The 13,402-nt window shown below is 41.9% G+C and overlaps 1 protein-coding gene across 1 annotated transcript in view; it reads right to left on the reverse strand.

Annotated features, from left to right (window-relative positions):
* LOC126457939 (uncharacterized) overlaps positions 1-13,402 on the reverse strand; it is a 422,121-nt gene that overhangs the window by 364,750 nt on the left and 43,969 nt on the right. The window contains exons 3-4 of the mRNA XM_050094658.1: positions 3,060-3,448; positions 261-381 (exon numbers count right to left, since the gene is read on the reverse strand). Coding sequence (XP_049950615.1) covers positions 261-381; positions 3,060-3,448 — 510 coding nt within the window. The remainder of the gene's footprint in view (positions 1-260; positions 382-3,059; positions 3,449-13,402) is intronic.

Below are 13,402 nucleotides of genomic sequence, written 5' to 3' on the forward strand. Positions count from 1 at the left end.
TGTCACTGTCAATTGAGGCTATTCGGTTTCAATCATTACAGCTACTCCCATTAACTATTGCACTAAGCATCTTCTTAGAATATGCAACTGATATTGTTTTGGGAAGCCATATAAAAGATGGATCAAAGTGTGAAGCTAGAATGTGTTGGTGACTTACCTTGGAGATGTAGAAAAAGATGTGTGTGCCCAGTAATGGAAATTATGGAATTTCAGTTTTATATATTAAAAAATATGACAGTATACAAACAAATTCAACATACACTGAGACTGACTGCTGGTGCTGTATGGCTTGGCATGACTGGCACTGTCAACAGGCCAAGTGTATCCCGTGGTGCGCTGTTCCAGAAGCAGCTTCCATTGACTGTGATTAATACAAGTGATCTGGAAAAACAACAATGGCTCTTCACCAACATGGCCTGAGGCTCCAATCTTCTAATGAAACTATTATTTGGAAATGCAAACAAACTGTTTTAAAGCAAAGAATGGTTCATAAGAATATGCTTGGACCGCATACAGAGAAATAAAATTTTAGTGTAAAGAACTGTCAAAAACTGTAGAGTAAACTTGAGTACATGTATTCACCAACCACGACAGATCCTACATCATTATAAGAAATCAAAAGCACACAAGTAACTAATCACTAATAATGTTATGGATAAATGCTTAAAATTTCAAACTAACCCACTACACCAAGAAGAGCATTTTTCCAAAGCTAATAGCGGTTCTGAAGTACACAGATGACAGGCCAGTTTCCAGACTTTTCATTTCTGTTTTCTATTAGCTTGAGTCTATAATTTACTTCTAACTGAATTCTTGAAGATGTTCATGTATATCTGACAACTGATCATCACATATATATTATGTTGGCAATAAGCTCGATAGATGGGCGTGCAATACTGCAATACCACACACAGTTTGCTTGTGTGATGAAAAAGGCTTAAAATTGTGTGGATATGTTGCTGCATTAATATTGACAAAAAAGTTATGAACTTGGGTGAAAGGAGGGTTATGACTTTGGTTAAGCAAAACTATCATGTGGAAGATATTGTCATTTAGAATGTTAAATCAGTCATCGTAGTCAAGACTGCATACATTCTCTGTCAGTTACTGCTCATCATGTACAATCGTCCAAACTGATGCTAGAAGGTCGCAATCAACACAATATCTTCCACTACTGTGTGACATCACTGTAAATTAGGACGTGCCTATATGCCTAAATAACATCATTCATTACATATACTACTAGTGCTACATGCCAATGTACCACATATGATCAAACGTTTAACAGCATATTCATGTTTTCTGTATGGTAAAGTAGTTGTTGATTTTGTCACTGGAAGCTCATTTGTTAGATATTTTACCAACTGATAATGTATGAAATCACATGATCCATCAGCATTTTGCTGTGATCACTTTCCAGATTGAAGGAGTGAACTACGAAAATACCACAAAAATGCATAGATTGCTCCCTTAATTTGGGTGTAATTTGTGAATGTGTTTACTACATCTATTAGTTTTGGAAAATAATTATTACAGGCCCATAACATAAAAAATGTACACTAATTATTTATTTATTGTTGCTGTTAATGGCAGGAGAATAGGAATTCTTAATGGTGTAACATTTTTTGTGGTCAATAGTGTTTTCATAAGTAGACCAATATTAGAGAGGTGCAGATGACAATAAAATTGCTGGTTATTGAAAACCCAAGAAGGGTAAAAGAATTATATCAGTAGTGTGACTACTCAACATTACAGGGTAAATCCACAAAACAATCACACTTGAAAAATTACAATAAAACCACTTCATTAAATATCTACATTTAAACAGATACTCCACAAGCCACCATATGGTACATGGTGGAGAGTACCCTGTACCACTACTTGTCATTTCCCCTGCAGTTCCACTCGCAAATAGAGTGAGAGAAAAATGTCTGTCTGAACACCTCCACATGAGCCCTAATTTCTCATATGTTAACTTTGCGGTCCTTACGCATGATGTACGTGGGCAGCAGTAGAATCTTTCAGCAGTCAGCTTCAAATGGCAGTTCTCTAAATTTTCTCAATAGTTACTTTTGAATGCATTATGGGAACAGCAGTGATCAATGTCTTATAAATAATTACTAATAAAAACAGTCTTGATCACGATTTATTTAACAAGGTGACCGGTTTCGACCACTACTGTCGTCATCTTCAGACCACTGAGTAGGAACCTCTTTCTGTTGAAGAATCACTACACTAGTGATTCTTCAACAGAAAGAGGTTCCTACTCAATGGTCTGAAGATGACCACAGTAGTGGTCGAAACCGGTCACCTTGTTAAATAAATCGTGATCAAGACTGTTTTTAATAGTAATTATTTCTCAATAGTGTTTCTCGAAAAGAACGTCACCTTCCCTTCAGGGATTCCCATTTGAATTACCGATGCATCTCCACGACGCTTGTGTGTTGCTTGAACCTACCATTAACAGATCTAACCACTCACCTCTGAATTGCTTCAATGTCTTCCTTCAATCCGACTTGGTACGGATCCCAAAACTCGAGCAGTACTCAACAATAGGTCGCACCAGTGTCTTGTATGCGGTCTCCTTTACAAGTGAACCACACTTTCCTAAAATTCTCCCAATAAACCGAAGTCAACCATTTGCTTTGCCTGTCGTAGTTTTCACAAGCCCATATCAACTCATATCGCTTTGCAACGTTACGCCCAGCTATTTAAATGACTTGATTGTGTCAAGCAAGACACTAGTAATACTCTATCTGATCATTACAGGTTTGTTCTTCCTACTCATCCGCATTAACTTACATTTTTCGACATTTAGGGCTAGCTGCCATTCGTCACACCAACTGGAAATTTTGTCTACGTCATCTTGTATCTTTTTACAGGCACTCAACTGTAACACTTTACCATACACCATGGCATCATCAGCAAACAACTGCAGATTACTGCCCACCCTGTCCACCAAATCATTGATGTACATAGAGAACAGCAGCAGTCCTGTCACACTTCCCTGCATGTTTATAATCTACGCATATGGAAGCATATAAGAAATACCCACTTACCAGTAAGAAGATCACATCGAGACTGTTGTCTTGGCACATGTGTAGTTCAGTTATAGCATCTCTCACATAGGTTGTGCCCACTTGGACACCTGTCGAGAGATTCACAAAAAATATGGTTCCAGTTTCTGTTCCTACAATAGCTGTATGATGGCAACCCAGAATGCTCTGCCACCACACAACTGCTGTGGGTCGAGCTGCTGAACTATGGCGAGTAGTGAGTGGACTTCCATTGACAGAGCTAGCCAAGCTGCTAGCAGACAATGAAGCAGCAGGGGGAGAGGTGACTGAAGGAAAAACTGTCACTTCTGTCGTAGACCACTGGTGATCTTTGGCTTTAGCACTGTCCACCAAAGCCAGTGCTGGTACAATGACAAGTGTTCCATCACAGCCTGCACATAAAAAGTAATGATTCTATATGCATCATTGTAGAAAGATATGCTATAAAAACTTTTAATTTTTTATACTCTGCAGTCATTACTATTGCAGTGCTCAGTTGTTTCTTTCCGCAGCACTAAGGACAAGGATAAAGCAAGTTCAATAATGGCTAAGCGTATAAGAATTAAAATCCAGTACAGTTCATTCTTAAAATTGTATAATAACAAATTGGGAAAAAAACAATTTTATTTTTCAAAAATGAGAACATTTCTCCACACTCGATGATAGTTAGCAGCATACAATCAAGATGACAGTATCACCTGACCAATGATTGTGTCTGTCTCTTTCAGAAAAACAATTACACGTAAATATTTATAATCCATGTATCCATTCTTACCATAAAGATATAAAAAAACAACTTGGTTAACAGGCCTACGGAAGTACTTAGTGTCTCATTTCTGACAGCATAAAATCAAGAGCATAACCAGGGTCCGAACTAGGCAACTCAATATTCATGATGAATAGGTCTGGATACACTCACTTGTACTAAATATCTATTACATGTTCTGGGTTTCTTCAAATTTATATGTACTTGAAAAACCAGTATGATGCAAGTTAGGTTTGTAAAAAATCTTTGTGGTCCTTATGCGTGATGTACGTGGGCAGCCATAGAATTTGTCTCAAACTTCATTTTCCTATCTTACCTGTCCAGATATTTTCCAGCTGAAAAAAGTAACAACAATAACAGTTTCCAATAAGGGCACTTAACAGATGATCATCAAAAATGTGCTTGTGTTAGGGATGTAATTTGCAAACTGTGAAAAATCAATAACACAAGACATGGAAAGAATAATGCCACATATACAGCACTTGAATATAAATTATATAACTCCTGTCTGGGCTAAGAAATTCATGGATGGATGGATGGATGGATGGATGGACGGATGGATGGATTGAAATTGTTGGGCGTTAAACCACGTGGTCATCAGTGCCCTTTGGTTTCAGTAGTTATCCTGTTAAAACAAAAAGTACAGGACACATAACTACAGCAACAGTAATAAAAAATCTCACATCCAATACCCAGAAGATCTATTCATACCATTGTCACACATTAATACCATAAACAAAACAGTGGATGGCATTAAGATGGCTGGTAGATTGCAAAATTAATAGGACGAGCCAGCAACATTAAAAACTTTGTCTAATTAAATTGGGCAGAAGTCCTAATGTAATACAAAATGTCAACAATTTACTTGCTATTGTTTCATCACCGCCTAAAATTGCAGGAAGTCCCTTGGTAAATCAAAGGTTTTCCCCCCATCAGCATGCAAAAACACAATTTCAAAACATGGTGCACTGTGAGTGAGACACCACAATCACTGCAATCCTGTGGATCTTCATGCCTTAAGCATGTGTCATTGGGCAGTGTCTGATATGAAGGTGAGTGAAGACCACTTTGTCTCTGCTTGGAGACTGAAAGGAAGTACACCGTGGTCAAATAGTTGGTTTAAGTGACTGCAGATTCCTGTCCTTTCAAAACTTAACAAATAATGTGAAATATAAAAGTCACCACATTTCAGTAATCAGGGCAAGAAATTTACCCTCCGTGCAGCTTGGCAATCAATAATGAAAGCAGTAAGAAAGATTAACCATAATGCTGTACTGCTGTGGGCAGTAGCTGATATTAGACATAACTGGTAGTAGGCCAAGCACGAAAACAGTGAAGCAATGTGGAGCACCCATTACGAGATTTAAATGCCTACTGTCACAAGTAAGTCTATTTAATGACATGGACTTTGACATGCTGGCACTGTGGCAGAGGATGGAAGGTGAGAATAAGCTTCCTGAAACATCATGGACAATCAATGAATTGATGATGTTAATAATCCCAAAAGATTTTGTTGAACCATTTTATCTGTCAGCATTTCTTTTCCATCCACTCAGCTCGTGATCTATTTTCATGAACAGCTTAACAAAAAAAACATAAACCTTTCAGTAACTTGTTAACATGTGAGGAGTGAACCTATATCACATCACAGATAATAGTTAAGAAGATGAAATTGGTTCCTTTTTACTCTAAACTTTTTGTGGGCCACTTTGAGACTTTTTCACTAGCTGCCTGGCTGAAGCTTCAATTTCCTCAACACCTTAATAACATTTATTAGGTCATGTTTATCTGCTGAAATTTACGCCATTTCCCTGGACATTGATCACTACCTCACTGAATATTATCTTCTTGATTCAGTTCACAGTGCATCCACCAACAAATTGCTGTACTCAGATTTTCTCATTTACCATTTTCTCTACTTTAAATGTTCTCTTTTCTACAGTCTAGTGAAAATTACATGTTTTTATAAGACTCTATAAACATACCATGATACAAATGCTTTCAAACGACAACTGTTCCAGCACCTGACCCAGCAAACTTTATAATGGAAGGGGTCTAGCCATGGTATACAGTGACTGTAAACAAACTTCTAAAAAAACAGTGACTGTTGCACAATAGATGTGAAATGAAGCACAGGGCTATAGGCAGAGAGGTGCTAAATGAAATGTGTTTGGCTGTCGAATTAGCAATGTGTGAAGCCTTCAGTGGCTACCATAATTGAATTTATTGAAAGATCTTCCACAAAACCCAAAGAAATCCTGGTCATAAGCAAAAACTGTCAGTGGTACCGAGGTCAGTGTCCAGACACTCATGCAGGACACAGAAACTTTAACTGAGGGTAGTAAAGTGAAGGTAGAACCACTTAACTCCATTTTCAAATATTTCTTTTCAGAGGAACTTTCTGGTGTATTCCCACAGTTCATTTCTTGCATTACTACAAATATGTGTGATATAAATATTTATCTCAGTAGGAATGATAAACATCATAAATCACCAAAACAGAACAAGGTCCCAGAGCCTCAATGGAACCCCTTTCAGATTCTATACAAAATTTGTGACTGAGTTAGCCTTTCTTTAAAATACATTAAACCTTAGATCAACCCCTACCATGAAAAAACCTAAACTTAGAAGTTGGAAGAAAGCAGATCACACTCATCTACAAGATGATACATGAAAATATCATCCATCAACCTTAATATCTTGAACAGTATTATCCCAACCACACAAACCAGCATGGATTCCAAAAACATCAGTCATGTGAAATCTAACTCTTACTTTTCTTACACAACACCTCAAACCACCAATCGAGGTGATAAGATGGATTCAATATTTCTTAACTGCTGAAAATCATTTAATTCAGTATCACATCAATGCTCAGTAATATTAGTTTCATCACTTGAAACATCAAACAAAATTTTTTGACTGAAATGGGGATTTATTGGCAGTGAGGACAGCATACTATTTCAGATGGAAGGTCATTGACACATGTAGGAGTAAGTTCAGATGTGCTCCAAAAAACTGTGCTCAGAATCTTTTCATGTTCTATATTGATTATATTAATGACCTAGTAGACAATATTAGTAGTAACCCCAGATTTTTTGCAGATATTACAGTTCCCTATAATAGAGTTTTGTGTGTGTGTGTGTGTGTGTGTGTGTGTGTGTGTGTGTGCGCGCGCGTGTGTGAATTCAAAGTGGTGTAAAGATTGGCTACATTCTTTTAAATGTTCATAAATGCAAACCTGTGCCCTCCACAAAATATTGCTCAAGGAGTAACAAGACATAAAGCAGTTATAGCAGAAAGGGTAGCGCCATGGACACACTGAAAAAACTTAAAGAAGAGACATCAACTGTTCTGTGAAAGCCTGCTTACAAAGGTTCACAAAGCAGTATTAAGTAAGGAATCTAGGAATATACTACAGCCCCCTACGTATCACTCCCATAGGGACTGCAAAATGCACAGAGGCATTTAAGCAGTCATTCTTCCTGTGTTCCATATGAGAGTGGAATGGGAGGAAATCTTAATACTTACAAGGGAAACTCCGCATTGCACCCCCCTCAGATTTAGTGGTAAGTTGGCCCACTGGACAGCCCATCAAATACAGAACACAGACCAAACATGAAAACAGGAAGAAGGTGTACTGAACTGTGGAAAAAAGAAAGAAAAAGAAACAGTAAACATTACAAATTTAATATGTGCAATATCGAGTGACATTAACGAGACTCGGGTCATGGTCATGTGGTCATGGTGTTAAACTGCAAAGAGGGAGACCTGGGTTCAAATCTGCCTCGTGCCCAACACTTTTTTCACAAAATTATGAACTGTCTGTCCAGTCATTGATGTGCCTGTTCACTGTATTCAATTTTGTGTGTGTTTCATGGCATAATGTCCATTTGCAATAGAGATGTGTAATGAAGGGACCTCCAGACGTACTTACCTCCTATTTCTTCTACACGGGTACCACATGTTACGCCTCTTGCATTCCATTTTAGACATTTTGAATTCCATCATTGTAACATAGTTCACACCCGTTTATTTGATGTTTTCATTTCTGTGAGAGGTCTATGCGGCATCTCGCCAGCCCTCACTACTTATGACATTTACTTGTGACGGTAATATATTCTTACCATTCTTACCATATTCTTACCACATGGCTCATATTCTGTGATGGATAGTGACAGCAGGTGGGATGCTGCAAAGACCTACCACAGAATTGAAAATAACAAATAAACGAGTGTGAATTATGTTACAATAGTGGAATTCAAGAGTCAAAACTTCTAAAATGGAACACAAAAGACATAACATATGGTACCTACGCAGAAGAAATAGAGGTATGTATGTATGTATGCCTTTGCTGTTGCAAACAGACATTACTCCATGATACACACAGAAATTTGAATACAGGAAACCAAAATGTCAATAATCAGTTCACAATTTTGTGAAAAAAAATGTTGAGCATAAGCTAGATTTGAAACTGGATCTCCTCGTTTGCAGTCTAACACCATAACCATATAACCACACCCCGAGTCTTGTTAATGATGCTCAATATTACACATATTAAATTTGTAATTTTCACTGTTTCTATTTTTCTTCTTTTTTTCACAGTTTAGTACACGTTCTTCCTGTTTTCATGTTTAATGTGCGTTTATTTTTTGACAGACTATCCAACGGGCCAACTGGGCACTAAATCTAAGGGGGGTGCTATGGGGTGTTGCCCCTGTTAGTACAATTGAAGTACCCTCTGCTATGCACTTCACAGTGATTTGTAAAATATGGGTGTAGATTTAGAATATTTTTCAATGAGATATTTCTTTTCTTTTTTTTTGGGGCGCAAAACTGCTACGGTCATTAGCGCCCGGTCTGTGACTTAGGAAAAGGTAGAAAACGAAACTGGAAACCAGCAGCAATGGGAACGAAACTCAAAAAATTGGAGAAACTAAAAACAGAAGGAAAGCTTAAAAATCTATATAGAAGAGGGTTGGTTGTCCCCAAAAAGAGCTTCAAAAGACTGACGTCATCTCACTGGCTCTAATAAACTCGAGAATGCGATCGGCTGAGCGCATGTCATCTGCTAAAATGGAAGATATATCAGGCGACAGCTGTAGACAGGCACGTAACGGAGTAAAATAGGGGCACTCAATTAAAAGGTGTCTTACTGTCCACAGCTGAGAGCAGTGGGGATAGAGTGGGGGAGGATCGCCACTTAAAAGATGTCGATGGCTAAAAAGACAGTGCCCTATCCGGAGTCTAGTTAAAATTACCTCCTCCTGACGACGCGTTCGGGAGGAAGAGGTACAAGCACAGGGAAGAGCTTTCACGTCCCGCAATTTATTATTGGGAGTGGTCGACCAATGTGCGTGCCATAAAAGAACAACACAATGACATAAAACACTCCGTAGATCTGCGAAGGGAATCGTGCGAATAGCTGGCCAAAGAAGAGAGACTGTAGCCTTGGCCGCTATATCGGCCACCTCATTTCCACAGATACCAACGTGTCCTGGGATCCAGAGGAGCACCACAGAGACGCCCCCCAAGTGGAGCAAGCGTAGCTAGTCCTGAATCCGGTGGACCAGAGGGTGGTCAGGGTATAGAGCTTGGAGACTGAGGAGAGAGCTGAGAGAATCTGAACAGATAACATACTGTATCCGCTGATGGCGACGGATGTATTGGACAGCCTGAAGAACAGCGTAAAGCTCCGTAGTATAAACCGAACACTGGTCGGGAAGCCGAAATCGATTTGGGGTGTCGCCAACAATATAGGCACTCCCTACACCAAACGATGTTTTTGAGCCATCAGTGTAAATAAATGTGGCTTCCTTCATTTGTGCACATAGAGCAGAAAATGCCTGATGATAAACAAGTGAAGGGGTACCATCCTTGGGAAACTGACAAAGGTCATGGAGCAGGCAGGTCCGGGGACGGAGCCAAAGCGGTGCTGTACCCCAAGTTGTCAAGAAAGTTTTAGGAAAGCGGAAGCAAAGAGAATGGAGCAGTTGACGGAAGCGGACTCCCGGTGGTAGTAGGGAGGAAGGGCGGTCTGCATACCCTAAATCCAAATCCAAGGAAGAGTGAAAAAAATGTCATGGGCCGGATTAGCAGGCATGGAAGACAGATGGCTAGCATAACGACTCAGAAGGACAGCTCGCCGATTGGACAGCGGAGGTTCAGCAGTCCTAGCATAAAGACTTTCCACAGGGCTGGTGTAAAAAGCTCCAGACACTAAACGTAATCCACGGTGCTGGATAGAGTCGAGACGCCGAAGAATAGACGGCCAAGCAGAGGAGCAAACTATGCTTCCATAGTCCAATTTCAAGCGCACTAAGGCGCGATAGAGGCAGAGAAGGACCACTTGGTCCGCTCCCCAGGAGGTACCATTCAGGACACGGAGGGTGTTGAGGGATCGCAGATAGCGAGCCGAAAGATAGGAAACGTGGGAGGACCAGCACAGTTTTCTGTCAAACATAAGACCCAAGAATTTAGCAACATCCGAAAATGGAAGGTTGACAGGTCCTAAATGTAAGGAAGGTGGAAGACACTCCGTAGGACCCCAAAAATTAACACAAATGGTCTTACTGGGAGAAAAGCGGAAGCCTGTTTCGATGCTCCAAGAGTGGAGGCGATCGAGACAGCCTGGAAGACATCGTTCAAGAAGGCTGGTCCATTGAGAGCTGTACTAGATCGCAAAATCGTCCACAAAGAGGGAGCCCGAGACATCAGGAAGGAGACAATCCATAATTGGATTTATGGCAATGGCAAACAGAACAACACTTAGCATGGAGCCCTGGGGTACCCCGTTTTCTTGGGAGAAAGTATGGGAGAGAGTAGTGTGCACCCGCACTCTAAATGTGCGTTCTGCCATAAATTTGCGAAGAAAAAGGGGCAACCGACTGCGAAAGCCCCAAGAGAACAGTGTGCGGAGGATGCCTGTCCTCCAACAGGTATCGTATGCTCTCTCCAGATCAAAAAATATTGCTACTGTTTGGCGTTTCCGGAGAAAATTGTTCATGACATAAGTGGAGAGAGCAACAAGATGGTCAACTGCAGAACGATGCTTTCGGAAACCGCATTGGGCAGGTGTTAAAAGACTGTGGGACTCCAGCCACCAAGCTAAACGGCAATTCACCATACGCTCCACAACCTTACACACACTACTCGTGAGGGAAATGGGGCAATAGCTAGAGGGGAGATGTTTGTCCTTTCCAGGTTTCGAAACAGGAACGACGACAGCTTCCCGCCATCATCTGGGAAAAGTACTGTCAGTCCAAATTCGATTATAAAGGCAAAGGAGGTAACGCAGACTATGGTATGATAAATGCAGCAGCATTTGGATGTGGATACCATCCGATCCTGGGGCGGAGGAGCGAGAAGAAGAGAGTGCATGTTGGAGTTCCCGCATGGAGAAAACAGTATTATAGCTTTCGAGATTTTGAGAGGACAAAGCAAGAGGTTGCACTTCCACTGCACGTTTCTTCGGGAGAAACGCTGGCGGGTAATTTGAAGAGCTCAAAATCTCAGCAAAGCGTTGACCCAATGAGTTAGAAATTGTGACGGGGTCCACTAATGTATCATGCGCGACAGTGAGCCCAGAGACCGGGGAGAAACTAGGCGCACCAGATAATCGTCGAATCTGACTCCAAACTTCCGAGGAGGGAGTGAAGGTGTTAAATGAGCTACTAAAGAAGTCCCACTTGCCTTCTTGCTATCGCGGATGATGCGATGGCATCGCGCAAGCAACTGCTTATAGCGAATACAGTTGGCCAAAGTAGAATGGTGTCTGAAAATGCGAAGAGCACGTCGCCGCTCACATATTGCGGCCCGGCATGCCTCATACCACCAAGGAACTGGGGGGCGCCGGGGCAATTCGGAGATGCGAGGTATTGAACGTTCCGCAGCTGTAAGAATAACGTCTGTAGTATGAGTGACCTCATCGTCGACGCTAGGAAAGTGACGGTCATCGAATGTTGCTAGACACGAAAAAAGTGTCCAATCGGCTTGGGCAAAACTTCCAGTGTCGCGGGCGCATATACGGCAGTTGTGGCTGCAATCGAAGGACACATTCAAAATTGTCACTCGAGTGTGTATCAGCAAGGGCGAACCATTCAAAGCGCCGAGCTGACGGAACAGTACCGACCGAAAGGTCCAAATGAGAGAAATTTGTCGTGGAGGCAGACAAAAATGTAGGGACCCAGTGTTGAGGCAAACAAGATCCGCTTGGTGGAAGACGTCTATCAATAGTGAGCCACGCGGACAAGGATGTGGAGATCCCCAAAGCGTGTGGTGGGCATTGAAGTCCCCAACCAGCAAATAGGGGGGGTGGAAGCTGACCAACAAGATGAAGGAGATCAGCTCGTGCCATTGGTGTGGACGATGGAATGTATACAGTACAAAGAGAGAAGGTGTATCCAGAAAGGGAAAGACGGACAGCGACAGCTTGGAAGGAAGTGTTTAAGGGGATTGGGTGATAATGGAGAGTATCATGGAGAAGAATCATGAGTCCTCCATACGCTGGAGTGCCAACAGAGGGGAGATCAAATCGGACTGACTGAAAATGGGGGAAAACAAAGCGGTCGTGGGGATGCAGCTTTGTTTCCTGAAGACAGAAGATGACCGGCGAGTAGGATCGTAAGAGGATCGTCAATTCATCCCGATTGGGTCGAATGCCGTGGATATTCCAAAGGATAATGGACATAGCACTCTGTCTTCAGGACACAAATGGCCTACCAGGACCATCCGACCGCCATATCATCCTCAGTGGAGGATGCGGATAGGAGGGGCGTGGGGTCAGCACACCGCTCTCCCAGTCGTCGGTGTATCCGCTACGGCAAGGCCGTTGCCCATAATGGACATAGGGTGGACAGAAAATGGAAGAATGTGACCAAGGTTGCCGTCAACTCAACGACTGCTCAGAGTGTGCGACCGACAGTGTGGAACAGCATTCAGCCGAAGGCAGAAGATCCTGATCCATAGGTTGTTCAGGAGCAGCTCCTGCCACCAGCGATCGGCTGGTTGATCGGCCGCCAGCAGTGCACCTCGGCGACACACAAGATGGCCAAGGGCGGTTACCACCATGTGGTGCTGTAGATGAGACACGCCGTGGTGGAAAAGGAGAGGAACTGGGTTTCTTATTAGCCTTCTTGGAAACAGGATGTTTAGATGGAGGAGGAACCGATGGTTGTGAAGTTGGGGTACGTAAAAAATCTTCATGAGTAGGCTCTTTTTTGGAAGTCCGGGTGTCTGACTTTTGGGCTCGAGATTTAGCAGAACCCGATGAAGGGTGAGCCATAGAGTGAGCAGGCGAAAGTGGGGAGGCTGAACGGGCGATCTTTGCGCTGGCTGATCTGACAACCGTGGCACTAAAGGTGAGATCACAAGTCTGCGTGGCTGCCTCCTTTGTTGGCCGAGGAGAGGCAAGGACAGTGCTGTATTTTCCTGTCTGAGGAACAGTGGGCTTTCGACTGGCGAATAATTTTCGAGCAGCAAAGGTCGACACCTTTTCCTTCACTCTGATTTCCTGAATGAGCTTGTTGTCTTTAAAAATGGGGCAATCTTTAGAGGAAGCTGCGTGGTCACGGACAAGCAC

Source organism: Schistocerca serialis, chromosome 2, assembly GCF_023864345.2.
Source record: "Schistocerca serialis cubense isolate TAMUIC-IGC-003099 chromosome 2, iqSchSeri2.2, whole genome shotgun sequence".
Taxonomy (NCBI): Eukaryota; Metazoa; Arthropoda; class Insecta; order Orthoptera; family Acrididae; genus Schistocerca; species Schistocerca serialis.